At 41.8% G+C, this 20,777-nt stretch overlaps 1 protein-coding gene across 2 annotated transcripts; it reads right to left on the reverse strand.

Moving 5' to 3' along the window:
• Nucleotides 1-5,109: 5,109 nt before the first annotated feature.
• prodhb (proline dehydrogenase (oxidase) 1b) lies at nucleotides 5,110-20,050 on the reverse strand. Of its 2 annotated transcripts, XM_020475489.2 has the most exons (14): nucleotides 19,636-20,048; nucleotides 18,580-18,788; nucleotides 16,840-16,874; nucleotides 16,587-16,736; nucleotides 16,202-16,266; nucleotides 15,971-16,087; nucleotides 12,862-12,932; nucleotides 12,638-12,719; nucleotides 12,061-12,153; nucleotides 11,708-11,854; nucleotides 11,269-11,444; nucleotides 10,728-10,826; nucleotides 7,152-7,240; nucleotides 5,110-6,558 (listed from the first exon to the last, which is right to left on the reverse strand). In XM_020475489.2, exons 1-14 carry the CDS (start codon nucleotides 19,942-19,944, stop codon nucleotides 6,356-6,358), a joined length of 1,845 nt encoding a protein of 614 aa, XP_020331078.1. In that variant the 5' UTR covers nucleotides 19,945-20,048; the 3' UTR covers nucleotides 5,110-6,355. The 2 variants fall into 2 exon arrangements, with proteins under 2 accessions (XP_020331078.1, XP_031662640.1); XM_031806780.1 differs by lacking the exon at nucleotides 10,728-10,826 and having other exon boundaries at nucleotides 5,483-6,558; nucleotides 19,636-20,050.
• Nucleotides 20,051-20,777: the final 727 nt, after the last annotated feature.

A 20,777-nucleotide genomic window follows, 5' to 3' on the forward strand; every position in this document is an offset into this window, starting at 1 on the left:
CAATGCCTTCCTCTTGCAGGAACTGCTGACACACTCCAGCCACAAGGTCTAGCATTGTCTTGCATTAGGAGGAACCCAGGGCCAACCGCACCAGCATATGGTTTCACAAGGGGTCTGTGGATCTCATCTCGGTACCTAATGGCAATCAGGCTACCTCTGGCGAGCACATGGAGGGCTGTGCGGCCCCCCAAAGAAATGCCACCCCACACCATGACTGACCCACCGCCAAACCGGTCATGCTGGAGGATGTTGCAGGCAGCAGAACGTTCTCCACGGCGTCTCCAGACTCTGTCACATCTGCTCAGTGTGAACCTGCTTTCATCTGTGAAGAGCACAGGGCGCCAGTGGCGAACTTGCCAATCTTGGTGTTCTCTGGCAAATGCCAAACGTCCTGCACGGTGTTGGGCTGTAAGCACAACCCCCACCTGTGAATGTCGGGCCCTCATACCACCCTCATGGAATCTGTTTCTGACCATTTGAGCAGACACATGCACGTTTGTGGCCTGCTGGAGGTCATTTTGCAGGGCTCTGGCAGTGCTCCTCCTGCTCCTCCTTGCACAAAAGCGGAGGTAGCTGGGTTGTTGCCCTCCTACGGCCTCCTCCACGTCTCCTGATGTACTGGCCTGTCTCCTGGTAGCACCTCCATGCTCTGGACACTACGCTGACAGACACAGTAAACTTTCTTACCACAGCTCGCATTGATATGCCATCCTGGATGAGCTGCACTACCTGAGCCACTTGTGTGGGTTGTAGACTCCGTCTCATGCTACCACTAGAGTGAAAGCACCGCCAGCATTCAAAAGTGACCAAAACATCAGCCAGGGAGCATAGGAACTGAGAAGTGGTCTGTGGTCACCACCTGCAGAACCACTCCTTTATTGGGGGTGTCTTGCTAATTGCCTATAATTTCCACCTGTTGTCTATTCCATTTGCACAACAGCATGTGAAATTTATTGTCAATCAGTGTTGCTTCCTAAGTGGACAGTTTGATTTCACAGAAGTGTGATTGACATTGTGTTGTTTAAGTGTTCCCTTTATTTTTTTGAGTAGTGTATATATATATATATATATATATATATATATACACAGTATATATATATATATATATATATATATATATATATATATATTCCTCAGTCTCCTCCTCATCTTATTCTGTGTTGTTTGAAAGGGCTTGATACTTGTTGTGAGCTTGCATTATGAAGGTTTTCTTGACGGTTTGGTCCCTCAGCATGCCAACATCAAATCTGGTTGTTCCTTTTGTTTGGTGGTCCTGAACGTTTCAGCTTTAGTTTGATGTTGGCAGTCACAAGATGGTGGTCACTGGCGACATCTGCCCCCCTTCGCACCTTGACATCCCTCAGCGAACTTCTCCACTTGCCGTTGATCATCAGGTGGTCAATCTGGTTCTTGTGTCTTTCATTAGGAGAGTACCATGTCAGCTTGTGGATATTTTTTGTGGGGGAAACAGGCTGCCAGAGACTAACACAAAGGACCAATTTAAAAACAGTTATTTATAAGGCATGTTTTTTGGTTCAACCATTCAGCATATTCTGAAGTAATATCAACAATACACATTATCATTTCAATTTTTGGTATCAATTTCCTTCAGTTTCATCTTTAATCCCTAAGGTTGATTTCCGCGTCCCTGCAGAAATCGAATAAGCATAATAAAAACATCCCCATGAAAGTTTGTCAGTTGCAGCTTTTGCATTTGATGCGTCTCAATCCACCGCATCCGCCTATATCACACTTCTGCATCTGCGGTGAAAGTTGACAGAGCTAGAGCGGGGTTTGTCAGACCATGAGACATCCCAAAAATCGGTCTTCTCACAAAATGTTCTATAGCATTGGAACACTTTGGCCTAAAAACCACTATAACCCCTCTATGGAAAGATGAGACTCTCGCGAACACGATGGCGTTCTTCGTAAATTGGTACAGCCAATCTGTCAATCTTCTGTCTGTAGCAGCCAAACAGTTTCGCCTACACACTAATATGACTCCTCTGTAGAAAGGCGAGACTCTCACGAACACAGACGCCCACAGGCATCACAAACTAGTCAAAGGTCCCCCGGGAACAGTTGAAAAACATGATTGGAGATGGTTTAGTGCCAAAAATAAGGGTTTAATAACATGTAAAAAAGAACCCACTTCAGAACAAACTACCTTTAGATATCTGTTGTGTTCGTATGGGATAATAGCATTGAGGCCAAATAAAAAAAAATATTCAAGTAATTAAAAAACAAACATGTTTTTGATACTTCAAGGGGTTGTAAAATTAAAAATCAAATAGCAAAAGGATCCTTGGTATGACCTTTAAAAAAAAATCCATGTAGCTTAGTAGAACTTGGAGGAAACTATGCAAAGCCCACATGTAAAGTGATTCCAGTCAACCTCTTGCATAAGAAACGTTGACATTCATTACATAAAGTAAATTAGGAACAGCTCAGTTTAGAAGGTACTGTCAGTGGATCTGGAGTTCCATTGTTTCCTTACTAGAGAAAAAAAACCATCTCGAAAGTCAAAAAGAACAGTTTAAAAAAAAACGGAGAACAGAAACGTATTGCTGAAGGATTTGCGGAAGATCCGCTTTGACATTGAAAGGCGATTTCCGAATGAGCCGACATTTGCAGCATTTACTGTGAATGCAGTCTCCGCGAACGTAGGAACACTGCCTTTAAAATGAATTTGAGCTATAACAATACAGATTGAATTGAGCCCTTACATTGGACAATGTATTTTTCTTGTTTCTGTAACACAGAGTTCTTCTGACCAATTTGCCTACAATGAATAACACATCCTCTCCCTCCCCTATTCAGGGTGAGAGAACAATATCACAGGCAATTGAATGAACATCTGCAGAGTCGCAGGGTGATAATAACTGGGAAGCGTGATTAGTTTCCGTCGGAGATATTAATAGACTGTCAGTAATGAAACAGGCATTAGCCTACAATTATCACACAAAATGACCCATACTGGGACTCTAACTTAAAAGCTGGGCTATCAAAAGAGGACGATAACTTTGTGATTTCTCAATTTACTTTCAACTTGTACAAGACTTGTTGAGGCCTTGTGCATTTTTCCATACATTCTTCTTGTCAACCATTTTGGTTATAAACTCACTTCGTGAAACACATTTTGAATAAACAAAATGAATTACTTTTCACAGATAGCTTAAGTATATTTACTTTAGACAAGGTTGGAGTGTAAGATCTGAAGCCATTCTTGTGATTATTGTGACTTTGCCATTGTAATTGTTTGTAAGCTTGTGTAGTTAAAAATGTATTTATGATCGTATGCTATCCATTTGTTGCTTGTATGCGGTTCTTTGTATGCCATTTTAATATTTGATATTAACCAATGATATTTGGCCACTCTTGGCCATGATTACAGACACCTGTGTCTTTTGACACTATATAAATGAGTCATCCCGCAGTGTTTGTGATTATACCCTGATGAAGACAGCTTGGCTGTCGAAACGTTGGTAATTACATTTTTGCATCTGAGCTCCTAGAGTGTGCGGCTCTCTTTTATTTTGGAGTGTAAAATCCAACACATTTAAAATGTAATTAATTTACATGCCAAATGGACAAATAAATAGCACAGTCAGTATCAGTTATTTGATGTCCAGAATCGTATACAATACTGTAATTGCATCCCTGGATATGAACACAAAAGAAACAAGGCTACCGGAGAACCAACCCTCCAGACACTTTACACAATTTAGTTCCAAAAGACTCTTATTGATTCAAACTAAAGTAGCTCTGTCTATGAGAGCAATATTTAATGCAGTACTACAGAGGCACCGGTGTGTGTAGACAAGTATACATTCTCACCATAGATTTATGTACAGTATACATTTCCCAAAGAACACTATATGATACTATCTTTAAAACATGATGTAGGAAATCTACAGAAATACTCCTCAGAGGGATTTGTATTCTCAAGAAGCATTATAAAGTAAAAGGGATATTGATGGATATTTTACTGCCACTTAAATCAAGCCTGCAATGTTTTTATTACTGTTGTCCCTCTCCAGGATAAATAGAGCTATAAAAAGCAGCGAGTGACGGGTAGTCTGGGCCAGCCTGACATTTTAGGGAGTCCTGTTAGAGTAGTAAAGATGCCCATATGATATATGCAGCGCTCTGAGGATGCTGAGGACACCAAGAGGAATGCTCATAGAGAGAATTAAGAGAGAGGAAGAAAGATGGTTGGGGGGGAAGGGAGAGAGATTAAAAGAGAGAGGGGTAATTGATAAGAATAAGACAGAGAACATGACAAAGAGAGAGAGGAGACAGAAAGAGAGAAAGCAGCTGTTGTGTCTTTACTATCATTAAATTGAAGACTTAGTTTTTATCAAAGATTCCTGTAATTAGTATTACATGATTAAACTGAATAATCATGTAACTGTAATTAACTAGGAAGTCGGGGCACCAAGGAAAGTATTCAGATTACAAAGTTATAATTTCCCAATATAACCTTTCAGATATTTTCATATCTGATCAATAGTCTTCTGATTAATGATTTATTTTAACTCACGTTAGTCTCCTTCCAAATGTCATAAATTGTTGGTTATCTGCACGAACCCAGTCTTCACTATGAGTCATCCATACATCAATTGTCTTAAATAATTTATTTATTACTAACTAAGTAATTCACAGAAATGCATAAACAAACAAACAAACATGGTGAATGTGGTTACATGAAATGATAGGAGAATATGCACTAGTGGGCTGAACCGGCAGGTGGCTTGTTAAACAAGCCACAATTAAAATGCTAATCCTTTACACATGAACGCTCACTCATTCGGGAACAATTGCAATCAATATATATATTTACGCTCAGTGTGTCGTCTTGATCGCTGGTGAAAAGTCTTTCTTTTGTAGAATTGTCCGTCTCTCTCCCTCTCTTGTCTTGGTTAAAGGGGATAGTTCAAAGTGACATTCATTATAGATTGGATGTTTCGGCGGTTGTCGTTCTTCGCGTTCGATGATACCAAATTCCTAGCTGCAGACTAGTAATTCATATCAAAGACTTGTTCTCATTCTGTCGGTATCGATAAAAGATTCAGCAATGGTCCTAATGGAGAAAAACATGGTCTGGTGATAATTTATCAAAGTTGGGTTTTATTCGGAATGGCAGAAAAGGGCTGTCCCAGGATGTCTGACCCTAACTGGGCTCAGGGGCGGTCCTCTGATTTAGTTCAAATCCAATTCCCTTTTTGAGTTTTCCTTCATTAAACAGTCCAAAATCACATTGTAAAATTATGTAAACAGTATCATACTCACTCATTCATCTTATACAACAATTAGATGTGTCGTGGAAATTTCCTCTATTTAACAAATCATGGGAGCAAACCACACACACAAGTCAGAGTTAGTTATAAAACTCCATCTTTAATTATATGAGCTCTATCACAAGCCTGTGACTCTCATATAAATTCAGTGTCTCTCAGTGAATTCTCTGAGAGCCCCCTTACAATGCAACTGAGTTCCTTTAATAGCAAAGACACACATAGTCAGACAGCATAGACATAATTCATCGTTCAGCTTTGTCTCCTTTCCCAAACCCCAGAACCATAAACCAATCCTCCAAATCAACAGGCATATATCAAATTGTCATTTAGATACAACCCACTCTAAATACAACCTCCTGGACAAACTCACGGAGAGGAGAATGAGGCTATAGGTTAAGATAGAAACAACATTAGAGGGAGCATAGAATGATTACAGACACTGCCACCCTTCCTTTCCCCACAAGAAAAAGGTAGGGAGTGAAAGATATGTTTACACATGATGACACTTTGACCTCTCCCCTCTCAGCGGCCCATGCAACTTAGTTTTGACATAGAACAGATAACTGCAACCTCGCCACAGCATTATAGAAAAATACCATTCTGATGAGAAATAACTTACACACATTTGATGAATATTAAACATCTTACAAATGTTACCAACAAATTCTGATCCTTCCACGACAGATATAAACCCTTTATCTGGGTCTATTATATAAACAACGTTATGGTAATGTGGCCACAGTCTCCCATGAGCTTCCCAAGTTGTGACAAACGGACCAGTTCGTAGCTGGATTCTTCACCGATCTTTTACACTTTCTCCGGAACATGAAATTTGTTCGTACCTCGAGTTCTGTGAGGTGGAAGGATTTCCTTTGTCTCCATGAAAGACTACTCTCTATAACTGTGTGTCCATGAGGTCTTCTCAGGAATTTACAACCTCTGACCACAGCAGCCTAGTTGAAGGAGGCAAGGGGGGTGGCAGGGAGAGGGGATGGGGTTGCTATACTCAGAGGCCAACGTCATGACACAGCACAGACAGCTAGCTAGCTGTGATTTCATAGACCCGGTTCAGGCTGAGGTCTGTAGAAGACCTGTCCCGAGGCCAGCCTGCGTTTTAGCTCCTTCCACAGCAGCTCCCTCTCCCTCTGGGAACCCTTCATGAAGCCCCTGTTCTCCTGGGCACGACGGGATAAGTACGGTATCACCTCATTCACCGGCCCATATGGAACATATTTATAGACCGGGAAACCTGCCTGGCCTGGAGGAGAGAGAGACAGAGGGGAAGAGAATGACATTTATTGGGGCAGCTTTTCAGTACATACCCAAAAAATATTATACTTGGCTAGTGTAATGGAATTAGTGAGTTGGGAATTTATTCAACTAATCGTGCACTTAAATTTTAGACCACACAAAGTTGAACCAGTAGTATCTTCGCTAGGATGGAGCAAAAGCCTTCACATCCTGTGGCTCCCCAGCACCTCAGTTGATCATCCCTGATTTAGTTCAATACAATGTCTTTGATTGACAAACTAGTGCTGTGAGCCAACACCAGTCATGGCCAATTTGTCAATAAAGTGTCAGTGCAAGTCCCAGAACTCCATATGTGCACAATGCAGGGTCATGAGGTTCAATGTGTCAACACAAATAACTGACTGCTATTGGGAAATACCAATACAAATCCTATGGAATCTAAACAGGGCCAAAAGGCCATCAAATCAGCAGTGCTCTGTGAGGTCAGAGAGCTCTGTCTGTCCCTGCATCCCAATAATCTGTCCTGTAGGCATGGGAAGTGCAAACTTGGACCATTGGGAAGCTAACCAATCAATCAATTAACCAATCAGTCAGTCTCACCCAATGGGAAGCTGATTTGGTCGCACATGCCCAGCAGCTGTCCAAAGTACACCTTGTTCTCCGTGGGAGTCAGGCCCAACTCATTCATCCTGTGTCAACAAGAGGAAAAGGAAAATTATAAGTATAAGTTATATTTGTATGGTATGTGATAGTGACGAAGACACAGTCTATGAAACTAAGAGATGAGGTACCCGGGCATAGAGACTTCCTTTGGACACATTTTGTTACTGTATGTGCAAACAACTCTAGCTGCACTAATGGTGAAAGGGACACGTTAGCTTTACACACACAGTTGGAGTCATTAAAAATCGTTTTTCAACCACTCCACAAATTTCTTGTTAACAAACTATAGTTTTGGCAAGTTGGTTAGGATATATACTTTTTCAATGTTGACACATTGAACACAAGTAATGTTTCACTGTATCACAATTCCAGTGGGTCAGAAGTTTACATACACTAAATTGACTGTGCCTTTAAACTGCTTGGAAAATTCCATAAAATTATGTCATGGCTTTAGAAGCTTCTGATAGGCTAATTGATATAATTTGAGTCAATTGGAGGTGTACCTGTGGATGTATTTGTGAAAGGCCTACCTACAAACCCAGTGCCTCTTTGCTTGCCATAAATCAGCCAAGACCTCCACAAGTCGGATTCATCCTTGGGAGCAATTTCCAAATGCCTGAAGGTACCACGTTCATCTGTACAAACAATAGTACGCAAGTATAAACACCATGGGACTCCGCAGCTGTCATATCGCTCAGGAAGAAGACGTGTTCTGTCTCCTAGAGATGAACATATTTTGGTGCGAAAAGTGCAATCCCAGAACAGCAAAGGACCTTGTGAAGATGCTGGAGGTAACAGGTACAAAAGTATCTATATCCACAGTAAAACAAGTTCTATAATCGACATAACCTGAAAGGCCGCTCAGCAAGAAAGAAGCCACTGCTCCAAATCCGCCATAAAAATGCCAGACTACGGTTTGCAACTGCACATGGGTAAAGATTGCACGTTTTGGAGAAATGTCCTCTGGTCTGATGAAAGAAAAATTGAACTGTATGGCCATAATGACCATCGCTATGTTTGGAGGAAAAAGGAGGAGGCTTGAGTGTATGTAAACTTCTGACCCACTGGGTATGTGATGAAAGAAATAAAAGCTGAAACTCTCTCTCAACTATTATTCTGACATTTCACATTCTTAAAATAAAGTGGTGATCCTAACTGACCTAAAACAGGGAATCTTTACTCGGATTAAATGTCAGGAATTCTGAAAAACGGAGTTTAAATGTATTTGGCTAAGGTGTATGTAAACTCCGACTTCAACTGTACAGTCGTGGCCAAACGTTTTGAGAAAGACACAAATATTAATTTCCACAAAGTTTGCTGCTTTGGTGTCTTTAGATATTTTTGTCAGATGTTACTATGGAATACTCAAGTATAATTACAAGCATTTCATACGTGTCAAAGGCTTTTATTGACAATTACATGAAATTGATGGAAAGAGTCAATATTTGCAGTGTTGACCATTCTTTTTTCAAGGCCTCTGCAATCAGCCCTGGCATGCTGTCAATTAACTTCTGGGCCACTGACTGATGGCAGCCCATTCTTGCATAATCAATGCTTGGAGTTTGTCAGAATTTGTGGGTTTTTGTTTGTCAACCCGCCTCTTGAGGATTGACCACAAGTTCTCAATGGGATTAAGTTCTGGGGAGTTTCCTGGCCATGGACACAAAATATAGATGATTTGATCCCACTTAGTTATCACTTTTGCCTTATGGTAAGGTGCTCCATCATGCTGGAAAAGGCATTGTTCGTCACAAAACTGTTCCTGGGTGGTTGGAAGAAGTTGCTCTCGGAGGATGTGTTGGTACCATTCTTTATTCATGGCTGTGTTCTTAGGCAGAATTGTGAGTGAGCCCACTCCCTTGGCTGAGACGCAACCCCAAGCATGAATGGTCTCTGGATGCTTCACTGTTGGCATGACACAGGACTGATGGTAGCGCCCACCTTGTCTTCTCCGGACAAGCTTTTTTCCAGATGCCCCAAACAATCGGAAAGGGGATTCATCAGAGAAAATGACTTTACCCCAGTCCTCAGCAGTCCAATCCCTGTACCTTTTGTAGAATATCAGTCTGTCCCTGATGTTTTTCCTGGAGATAAGTCGCTTCTTTGCTGCCCTTCTTGACACCAAGCCATCCTCCAAAAGTCTTTGCCTCACTGTGCATGCAGATGCACTCACACCTGCCTGCAGCCATTTCTGAGCAAGCTCTGTACTGGTGGTGCCCCGATCCCGCAACGGAATCAACTTTAGGAGACGGTCCTGGAGCTTGCTGAACTTTCTTGGGCGGCCTGAAGCCTTCTTCACAACAATTGGAACCGCTCTCCTTGAAGTTTTTGATGATCCAATAAATGGTTGATTTAGGTGCAATCTTATTGGCAGCAATATCCTTGCCTGTGAAGACCTTTTTGTGCAAAGCAAAGATGACGGCACGTGTTTCCTTGCAGGTAACCATGATTGACAGAGGAAGAACAATGATTCCAAGCACCACCCTCCTTTTGAAGTTTCCAGTCTGTTATTCAAACTCAATCAGCATTGTAGCGGTATTTATTAGAGAGGGGTAAAGAAAGATTTTGTTCGGGCGCCAGGCAGGTATTAACCATGCCGAAAGTAAAAGAGTAGAATAGTACCACTACCAGACCCACACACATCAGCAGAAGAGACTGCCTAGAGTGTAGCCTGTTTACCAGATAGCCAGTGGAGAGAAAAGAGAATACACACCATATAAAACCCACATCACAGCACAGGGGTAACCCCAATAAGAATATAATAATACTAATAATGGCATAGCAATTTAACAGCAACTTCATACAAGAACGAACCCAGTCATCAACAGAGGATTTGCAATAATCTGTATTATCTTCCAGTGGATGAGTGCAGAGGGTATGAATGTGGGGGGTGTTCATAGACACAACAAAGGCCTCAAAAATGTCCACAATCTTCTCGGCCACATGTCATTAGTACACCTCACCTCAATACAGTTCACATAACAATACACAACTTGCAAGCAACCTCCCTTTTAACTAAAATGTCTGAAAAAAGCTTTGCAACAATGTTGCTCCTAATCCATGCGATCCATAACGGGAGCGGGCCCAAACGAAAACAACCACGACCTAAAGCGATCACACCGATGATTGAGTTAAATACTTGATAAACTACACACGCTGAAAACAAACAAATCTTCTGCAGCCCAGCAGACACAATCAAACTGTCGCGCCACCCAAGAGGGAGGGACTTTGCAATTAATTGCAATTCATCTGATCACTCTTCATAACATTCTGGAGTATATGCAAATTGCCATCATACAAACTGAGGCAGCAGACTTTGTGAAAATTAATATTTGTGTAATTCTCAAACCTTTTGGCCATGAATGTACATAGTATATGCTTTAAACATGAGAAAAACTCTATAGAAATGCAATAACTACGTGTGTTAGAGTTTGAGAAGGAAAACTTGGCAGAGAGCCATCCTCAGTGTGTCTGTGTCAAGCTAAGGCCATGCAGTGCAGTAATGAGACTTGCCTCCTGAGGGTGTGCTTCACTGTGTCCTCATTGTGAGAAGCAACCATGACATTGGCATTTCTGTTCAGTACAATCTCATCGAGGATGTAGTCTAGACACCTTACAGAGTACAGACATGACAGACATGTTAAGTAAACTACAGGTATCCTAGCGGTTAAGAGCGTTGGGACAGTAACTGAAAGGTTGTAGTTTGAATCACTGAGCCGACTAGGTGAAACATTGGTTGATGTGCCCCTGAGCAAGGCACTTAACCCTAGATGCTCCTGTAAGTCGCTCTGGATAAGAGTGTCTGCTGAATGACTAAAATTAAAAAAATACAAACCAAAATGCTCTCTGTGTGAAACGATGTTACACAGCTGTTACTGAAAAATTCCTCATAGTGCTCTACTTTTGGTCAAGTCAGAGAGTTTACTTTATAGGTCATTCAGCATTTTAACAGGTTCTTAAAAACAATTGCTATTCAATACGAATTGAAGAATGTTTTAAGTACAGTATTTATTTAAGCACAGTGAGTAACTAAATAAGCGCATCCATCCCTTACTTGTGGTACATCATGTTAGTGGTCTCATAGTCAGGGTTGATGGGGTCCTCGTATCCGATCTCCTCCGCTCTGCTCCTCTCCTGGTACATATAAGCCCCACGCACCAGCTTGGCCCCAAAAAACCATCCCTCACGCCTCGACAACTCAACATCCATGGTCACAATATCATAGGCCTCCTACAATGGTAGAGAAAGCGAGAGGAAGGAAGTAAAGGAGGGATATTAGGGACACCGGTCATCTGTATGATAATGGCGTATAAGCTGTTAATGATCAAACCTTCAAATGATGTGTTTCAGAGAGCTGCTGGTAAGACATGACTACATGTATGAGCATAGAAACTCAGTGACAGGGTCTCTAGTAGCCTCAGCTCCCAGGCTTCAACTTCCTTGTGATGTGACAAACAAGACTTGGAAGGATGGCAACGTAATGGGTCCCTAACCTTGAGGTAGCACTGGTAGGTGTTGAAGATGACAGGTCTCCCTCTATTGTAGATCCTCTGCATCTCCACAGTCAGTGTGCTGATGGCGGGCTGGAAGTAGGTCTGCTCTGCATCCACCATCAGACGAACACTGTGCTCCTCTGCATGCTGCAACACAGACAGCCAGAACAGGTGAGTTCCACTTCAATCCACACATGAGCTCAGAGCCTTTCTCAATAAACCAAGGAAACTGAACTGGTAGCTAATTATGAGATGATAAGATGACCTGGCGTGATGTAACGTGACATAGCATAACATTGCTGAAGACAACATAAGCATGGTTTCATATAGTATTTTGACCTCCCTGTGTTTACATTGGCAAGTACGTCCAGCCTCTGGAGCATCCTCTTCATCTGTTTCTCCTCCTCCTCTGTGAACTTATTGAGCAGGGGCTCCAGCTGACCAGTCTGGACAAACAAAGAAAGGAGAGCCTAAAATACCTTACCTGAGGCTCAATGAATCACACTGTCTGAGCTAACACTGGAGACAGCCCACACACACAGAGACCTGAGGGCCTTTACCTTCAACAGGCTGGCTTTGTCTAAGCTAAGATAAGTAAGTATTAACACACGGCCTCAAGCCTTCTCACACCGCTGAGGTGTGTGGTTATTCCTTGGAATTGCACAGCTGTCATGTGTTAATGCTTACATAGAGAATGGCGTGCCAATTCAAACCATTTCAGGCCCAGTGAGTCACAAGAGGTGTAACTCTTTTCAAACATTCTTTCACCATTCTGGGATCAACTCTAAACTGAATGGTCAATCTTATCAATGTATTTACTCAAACAATTGACAGGGTTTGGAGGTGTTTACAGAACCACTTGAGTTTGAAACCAAGTGGTATCTTCTATCTTCTAGAGCACTTTCGTTGCCATTGCCGTGCCTTGCTTACCTCTAAATTTGGGACAACCAGCAGATCTGATATCTTTATTCTGTCGTCGATCAGGCTGTTCCAGTCCAGCCTGTCAATGGTTCTGAAGGGGCACAGAGAGAGACCGCTTTTAGTAAGTCAAATATAGTTGTTGTAAGGGGCTTTTTCAACAAAGTATGCAAGGGCAATTATTCTACTGCTTTATGGCACAATACAGTTTCTCGAACGAGAGGTATTATTTTTACCCTGATCCTTGTTTCTCTCCAGTGAACCAGCCATGGAAGTCACCTGTGGACCCCAGCGTGGTCATAAAATCCTGTATGGACAAATAGGCATTTTGACCGTATATATATATAGTACGACATTGTTATCTCAATGGATCAAATAGGTCAAACAAGGGGTGATCACCTTTACACAAGTCATTATAAACCCTAAAGAACAGTAACTGTGTTCTCAGGGTTGGGTAGGTTACTTTCTAAATATAATCCGTTACGGTTACTAGTTACCTTCCAAAAATTGTAATCAGAATAGTAACTTTTGGATTACCCAAACTCAGTAACACAATCTGTTTACGTTCAGTTACTTTTAGCTTGCTTTCCGCTTAAGAGGCATTAGAAGAAGACAAAAATGAATATGACCAATTGAATGACATTTATTGCAGACTAAATACATTTGAGAGTGTGCATAGCTGGCCATAAATGGATGTTGCATTTTACTTTATGGGTTGGTTATGTAGGCTTCTTCTAACCCACTGCTTTCCACTACAGATAATGATACAAGTAGGCCATGTATTTACATTAAAAAACAAAGTCTATCAGATGTCCTGTCGTTCCAGTTAATTAATAACCCTTGATCTTCAAGACTTGGAAATATAGATTAGTCTAAATGTTTTACCTGAACTTAACCCAAACACTAAGGACTTAATAACCTACTCTGTTGTTTATGTTTTGTTGTCATGGAGGACTGGTCATTGCTTCAAGTTGAAGAAAGAAATGTTGCGCTCATGTAAAGGCATGCTTTGAGCACTACTGAAAAGTGCAATTTGCATGTGACAAATGAAAACCATATGCTGCATTTGGTATAGGCCAATTGCTTACATTTTTGTTGGTGACACTTTGATATGCCGATCATTTGCAGCTGTTTGGGATAATTCTATCAAAAGTGTGCAAGTTTGAGCATGTGTCTGTTTTCTTTATCAGCATGAATTAGATTGAGCAATAAAAGGCCCACTTAAATTAAACTTGTTTTTGACAGTATTGAACACAATACCACAGGGAGTTTAGAACGAAGAAACTCCCTCAAACTTTTATTCAATAGGCTGGGAACCGCACTAAAGCTGTTTCAAGAGCGCTTTTTTCACTGACTGTCCACTGGTCACAAAAACAGTGATAAGCAGCTTAACCTTCTTAAATTCTATAATTATTGGGTTAAAATACACATATATATTGGTGAACTACGATCCCCAACGACAATCTGTAAGGCGCACAGATACACACACACACACACACAATAACATAAACACTATACACACATACACATGGAGTTTGTGTTTTAGATATGTGATAGTAGAGTAGTGGCCTGAGGGCACACACTTAATGTGTTGTGAAATCTGTTGTGAAATATAATGGCATGTTTTAAATTATAAAACAATTGCCTTAAGTTCGCTAGACCCCAGGAAGAGTAGATGCTGCCTTGGCAGCAGCTAATGGGGATCTGTAATAAATACAAATAGGTAAATGAGAGAGCTGCAGTGTGATTCACATCAATGTGCTATGTAGATATAAATATTAAGTGATATCCACCACTGCTGTTGTATTTTCCTGCGATCCATAAAACGCGTTTGTTGTGTCATCATAGTGTCACACCCTGTTTCATCTGTCCTTGTGCTTGTCTCCACCCCCTTCAAGTTGTCGACCATCTTCCCCATTATCCCTTGGGTATTTTTACCTGTGTTTTCTGTCTGTCTGCACTAGTTCATCTTGTTTGCCAAGTCAACCAGCGTTTTTTTTCTCTCAGCTCCTGTTTTTCCCCAGTCTCTCTTTTTCTCGTCCTCCTGGTTTTGACCCTTGCCTGTCTTGACTCTGAGCCTGCCTAACCACTCTGCCTGCCCCTGACCTTGAGCCTGCCTGCTGCCCTGTATTATTTTGGACTCCGCCCTGGCTATAAACTCTTTCTTGTCCCCGACCTGCCTTTTGTCTATCCCTTGGACTATAATAAATATCAGAGCTCAAACCATCTGCCTCCTGTGTCTGCATCTGGGTCTCGCCTTGTGTCGTTATAAATAGTGGTCTCTGACTTGTAGCCAGACTCGCTCACGCCGAACAAATTTAACTTGTGCCTTTTTTCAATTCTGATTTGAATGTCATTGTCAAGTACTCCCTCTCCGGCCTCTAGGTCATCAGGCTGCTGATAATCCCGCACACCTGTCACCATCGTCAAGCGCACCTCATGACACTTACCTGGACTCCATCACCTCCTTGATTATCTTCCCTATATCTGTCACTCCCCTTGGTTCTTTCCTCAGGTGTTATTGACTCTGTTCTTGTGTCTCGGCGTACTGCCTTATGTTAGTGTTGTGTTCTTGGTTTTGTTGTTTTATTAAAATGTTTCACCTGCACCTGCTTTCGACTCACCGCCCCATCATTACAGAATAATACCTCACCTAAGGGAAGCATCAGGGAGTGTTTTTTTTGTGTGCTGGTGTAAATGACATCGGGTCCGGGAGCCGCTACAGGCTCTCATGCCTCAGCCAGATGGCCAGGCTCCCCTGCCTCAGCCGGTCTGACAGGTTCTCGCACCCCAGCAGTCTCGACAGGTTCCCGTGCCTCAGCCGACGTGACAGGTTCCCGCGCTTCAGCAGGGGTAACCGGTCAGCTCCTGATCCCCGGGTTCATCCCCTTTGTCGGCGTCCTGCGGCTGGATCCGCACGTCAGGGAGGGGGTACTGTCACGTATACCCCTCTCCGTCCTCTAGGTCATCAGGCTGCTGATTATCCTGCACATCTGTCGCCATCGTCGAGAGCACCAGCGCCTCATGACACTCACCTGGACTCTATCACCTCCTTGATTATCTTCCCTATATCTGTCACTCCCCTTGGTTCTTTCCTCAGGTGTTATTAACGGTTTCATGTTGGTGAGTTGTTTGTGTTTCGTGTTTATTTTTGTGTTTATTTATTTAAACACTTGCTTCACGACTCTCAGCGCACTCGTTACAGTCATTGAGAAAACTTTCTTTCTGAATTGAAAAGTAATCCTATAAGTAGTCATCTAGTTTTTCAAAAGTATCTGTAAGCTGATTACAATATTTCTGCTGGTAACGGAACCGTTACTCCCCAACCCTGTGTGTTCTGTGTACCTGTAGTGGCTGCAGCTCTAGCCTCTGCTCCAGAGCCTCCATGCCATCTCTCCCCTGCTGTGCCGCCAGGAAGCTGAAGAAACGCTTCCATTTCACCAGAACCTCCGAGAACTGGAGCTATAGAGGTAGAGAGCAAAATACAAGCATTATAGCACTTTAACAGAGAGTCAACTATCAGCTAAGTGTGTGTTACACATTGATATTGAATGAGGTGAGTTCCCCCTTAACTACCAGGAATTGGGGTCGTCCCAGTGCAGTCATCTTGATGGCAGAGAAGCCATCCACTGAGCTCCCACCTGGATGAAGGTTGATAGGTCACACATGCTCAGTGTAAGCCACACTAATATCAATCAAAAACAGCTATATATAAATTCATGGGAATAGGAAGCTGATGCATTTTGCATAATGCTGTCTAAACAGTAAGGTTACATAGAGGGATATTTTTGCTGAGTACTAATTACGGTCTTGAGATTATGAGTGTCCTTTAGTGAGTGTTATGATGCCAAGGGACTACAAATTGGTACATGGTAATTACTATTATTACTATTAGTCACTGAATAAAAAACTCCATCCCAACCGCCCAGCCTTTTCGTATTGTTTATATCCACAGGTGTACCAGATGCTTTGATACACTTTAGGAAGGTCTCCATGTGTTGGTCACATTTGGCCTCATCAGAGTAGAAGTATGTCCTGGCGCCGGTCACTCCCCCTCGACGGTCCCCAAACTGTTGGTGAGCCTTATACTGCTTTTCTCTGTGGTCCATGCCTGCAGGGGGAAGCAAACACATCAGCATTCCTCCCTATTGCAACCAGTTGCATCATATAGTTTGGGATCAAATGAGAGCAAAAAAACACAAGGACGGACTTACTCATGCCTTCTTTCTCTGTAGCAGACACACATGAGCTGACAATGAGAAAAGAGAGGAGAATTTATTAATTTGTTATGGACACAAAGTTTAGTATTATAGTGTTATGGACACAAAGTATATTAAGAGATCTCTCTCTACACACACACACACACACACACACACACACACACACATTCAATTCCTTGGTGACCACACATTAAGCCCCGTTCCACTTCTAGAAATAAACACCATTCTATGAACCATATTGCCCTTGTGGCACAAGCCAGTGTATATAGCACATATCTACCCACAGGTGGCCCCAGATTGACTGAAGCTGAGCTGTCTCCCTGCCAATGTTTTGACCTTCCTGAAGGGGCACTCAGACACACTACACCATCACAGATCACAGGACACAAGGGCTGACGTCACAGGACACTATATTGGGTATTTTGCTGGTCATTGGTGCTAGGTTTGGTGGGTTTTTGGACGTCGCTGTCAGTGCGTTTAAACAGAAGGAGGTTGAATGGTATGATGGCCTGTCTGGACTGTAAGTGTCAGACGTTTTACATGCTTGGGATGTATACTCTATACTTTTCTATTTTATTCTCCTGGAAGGCTAAGTCCCTGTTGTTTGTGTCCTACTCTAGCTGATCAGTGCGATTCTCTTTGGAGGGTCATAGAAGTGCATGTCAAGCACGAACGTTACTATAGCAGTCGTCTTGCATCAAAGTAGACTAGCTACCTTTCCCTAGCGTATGCCTTGCAGGTCTGTTTTTTTTACCAACAGAGAGGCCTGCCTGAGACTTTGAGGGCCATGTCTTTTGATGGCAGACAAAGTAAAGACAAAGGAGAAAATTAATCAGAGCAATGAAGTGACTGTATGTGTATTGAGAGAGAGAGAGAGAGAGAGAGAGAGAGAGAGAGAGAGAGAGAGAGAGAGAGAGAGAGTCCTTTGGCAGCATGTTCCTCTCTCTCAATTCAATTTCAATTTAAGCGGCTTTATTTATCTCTCTCACTGGACTAAATGCCGACCAAATGTCTTATTTATTTATTTATTTATAAGTATATAACCTCAAAGTTAAAGTTGTCCTTCAAAGAGGGGTCAGGAAACTAAGCTAAGAAGAAAAACAAATGTTCTTAGCATAACTATCTCACAGTGTGAGTACATAGTGCCATTATCTCACACATCAAAACTACAGCTCTCCTCAGAGAGAACGGTTGTGTAAGTTTTTCCTGGCCTGTCATACAGGCTTATATCAGAGCTGGGATCAACTCATGTGACAGAATTCCTGAAGAGTGAGTTCCGAGAGGCCAGCCAATCCACCGAGGAGGGCCTTGACCAAACCGACCAATGGGGTCTGGACAGACTAGTGTTTACATCCTAAGAGGGATATCAAATTATAGCATGTCCCTTGCTTCAAACGAGGGGAAAATCATACTTGTGGTCATTCACTCTGGTTAGATTTGGATGCCTTTGATTTTATACAAAATAAGGAAATTACATTAGTTTGGGGAACTAAATCTGTATGTGTGAAAAATAGAACTTTGTTTGCTTAAAACAATGCTTGTGTGCTTTCAGAAGTGAATAACACAGAACTGCAGTACTTTCTATATTCCCTAATCCTTATCGAAAACCTAACTGATGACAGGAAATGCATTCATCACATTCATCACCACTCATATTCCTTCTGATTAAGTTGTGGAACAGCATTTTATATAGGTTAGAAACATAATGTTTAGGGTAATAAGCAATTTACTTACTCCATCTCTTTAGTCACTGCATCCTCTTGTGTGAGGTCCTCCTCTACACTGTAGTCCAGGACAGAGCCCACTCCGAAGGCCCTGTTCTTTTGAATCAGAGACTTGATGGACTTGTGGTCCTCTCCCGCCACAAACTGGCCATAGAATGTCATCTTCATAAACTGCTCAAATGCCTTCTTCCCCAGTAGGAACTTACTGATATCCATCAGCTAAGAAAAAAAGGGAAATGCATTTAGAGCTCGTTTCAAGCTGTAGCGCTGAGGATCGCATAGCGCGATTTAAATGAAAGCGTTTACAGTGAATGCAGTCCCCGCAAACAAGTAAACATTTCCTTTAAATTTCGTTCACGCCATTTACTTGTGTGGCCAATAATTGTGTGGTAATAATGGCAATAAAGCCTTTATAAATGATACATAACATTGTTATAGCATTTGCCATGAACACCGTCTTTTTTCAGTTTTTTGGACATTTCACTGAGGTGAGAACCTCAAGATGACAGTAAACAGGGGGAGGAGAGCCGGGGCAAGTCAGGCACAGTTATGTTCTATAAGAGGGAGTAATTCAACACTCTAAATAGACCGCTTGGTGGTAACGTTATCTAGGGATAGGCACACAGCATACTAGGCAGACGACAGATTAACTGGAAGAGAGGTAATAGATTCCTCGCTGCCTGCACCTGTATGCACACCCTTTAGGCGAACTGAATGTTAAACAAACTTTGTTTATGTTTTCTTATACCGCTTCAAATCAGAGTTCCCTCACTGGAGAAATAATTCCAATTGTATTCTGTTTCTTATATATTCTATAAAATGCAGGTTGTCCTGCCTTTAGAAAGTCATTTGGGCCTTCTGTGTTGTCTTCTATTATAAGTCAGCATCCTTCTAAAGGACAGACAGATCAGCAAGTGAAACCACCACAGCAGGACGTAGAGCGACACATGATCACATGCAGTAATGTTTCTCTAATACAGTTTGTGTGTCTCGCCGACTTGAGCTTCTTAGCAACAAAACAAATACAAGCTTAATGCAGATTCAGCACACAGATATTATACCATACCTCCTTGTTCTTATCAACCAAAAGGTCATAGGAGCACAGTTTGAAAACCACCAAACTTCTGAGCAGTTCTAAATTGTCTTTACTCTTGTATGCTTCCTGTGTCAGCTCAAAGTCAATAGAGATCTTTGGAGAGGAGGAAGCATTTCTGCTTTTCCTTGAAGAGTAGGACTCTCTGTTGGTGACATCCTGGTCTGCCTGAGTTGAGGCGACAGTGGACTGTGCTCTTCGGTTAGAAAGGGTATTCAGTCTTCTGACGTTTATATCCACGCCTGCCCGAGTAAGGGCTGGTACAGTTTTGACATAAGACATGAGTTTTGAGGTGCTGCGTTGGTCTCAGCGGAACTAACTATGCAGGTGAGCGCAGCATCGATTGTGGGCTGTTTAAAATTAGTTTCGCATTTATCTGCCACACGTATTCGTATCTACTCCATTCATGCATATTTATAGTAGTTTAATTCTGAAGTACCGGTTGGTGGGAAAAACCCTGACGCATGCATATTGATTTTGACGTAATAGGTTAATTTCGACACGTCTTTATTTGGCCAAGACTTTAAGGTGGACTTGGGCGCGCAAGACTATCAATCTGTCCCCTGTCATGAAATCGTGTCATGAATAGTGATTTTTTTTGTGTAGGCCTAATGTTGCACCTTCAATATCAGGAAAAAATAGTACTACTATTGTATTGAAAACTATGGCCATATACTAATAACCCACAGTCCTCTCTGTGGTTATTTTGCCAGTTCATTTAATGAAACAGACGGGGGAGCCATTGCTGTGCAAAAGTATAGCCTAATGGTATTCTTTCTGTCCAATTCCCATACAATGAAGTTGGCATAAAATATACAATTGGGGCTATTGATTGGGACTAACGTTCATATTACAAAAATGTCAATAAATACATTTGATACTTGATATAATTACTCTTATTCTTATAAAATTGGTATTTGTATTACTCTCTAATTTGACTATTTTTATATTAAAGAATTACGTGTCTTGGTGTCATTTTAGGACAATCATCCATTCTATCATCCATTCTGTGTCAGAAAATGTCCCACTTTACCAATACTCACCCTATTATTAGTAGTAGTAAGTAGTAGTAGTAGCAGTAGCAGTAGTAGTAGTAGGCCTATGTATTATATTTA

Source organism: Oncorhynchus kisutch, linkage group LG3, assembly GCF_002021735.2.
Source record: "Oncorhynchus kisutch isolate 150728-3 linkage group LG3, Okis_V2, whole genome shotgun sequence".
In the NCBI taxonomy this organism is placed as follows: domain Eukaryota; kingdom Metazoa; phylum Chordata; class Actinopteri; order Salmoniformes; family Salmonidae; genus Oncorhynchus; species Oncorhynchus kisutch.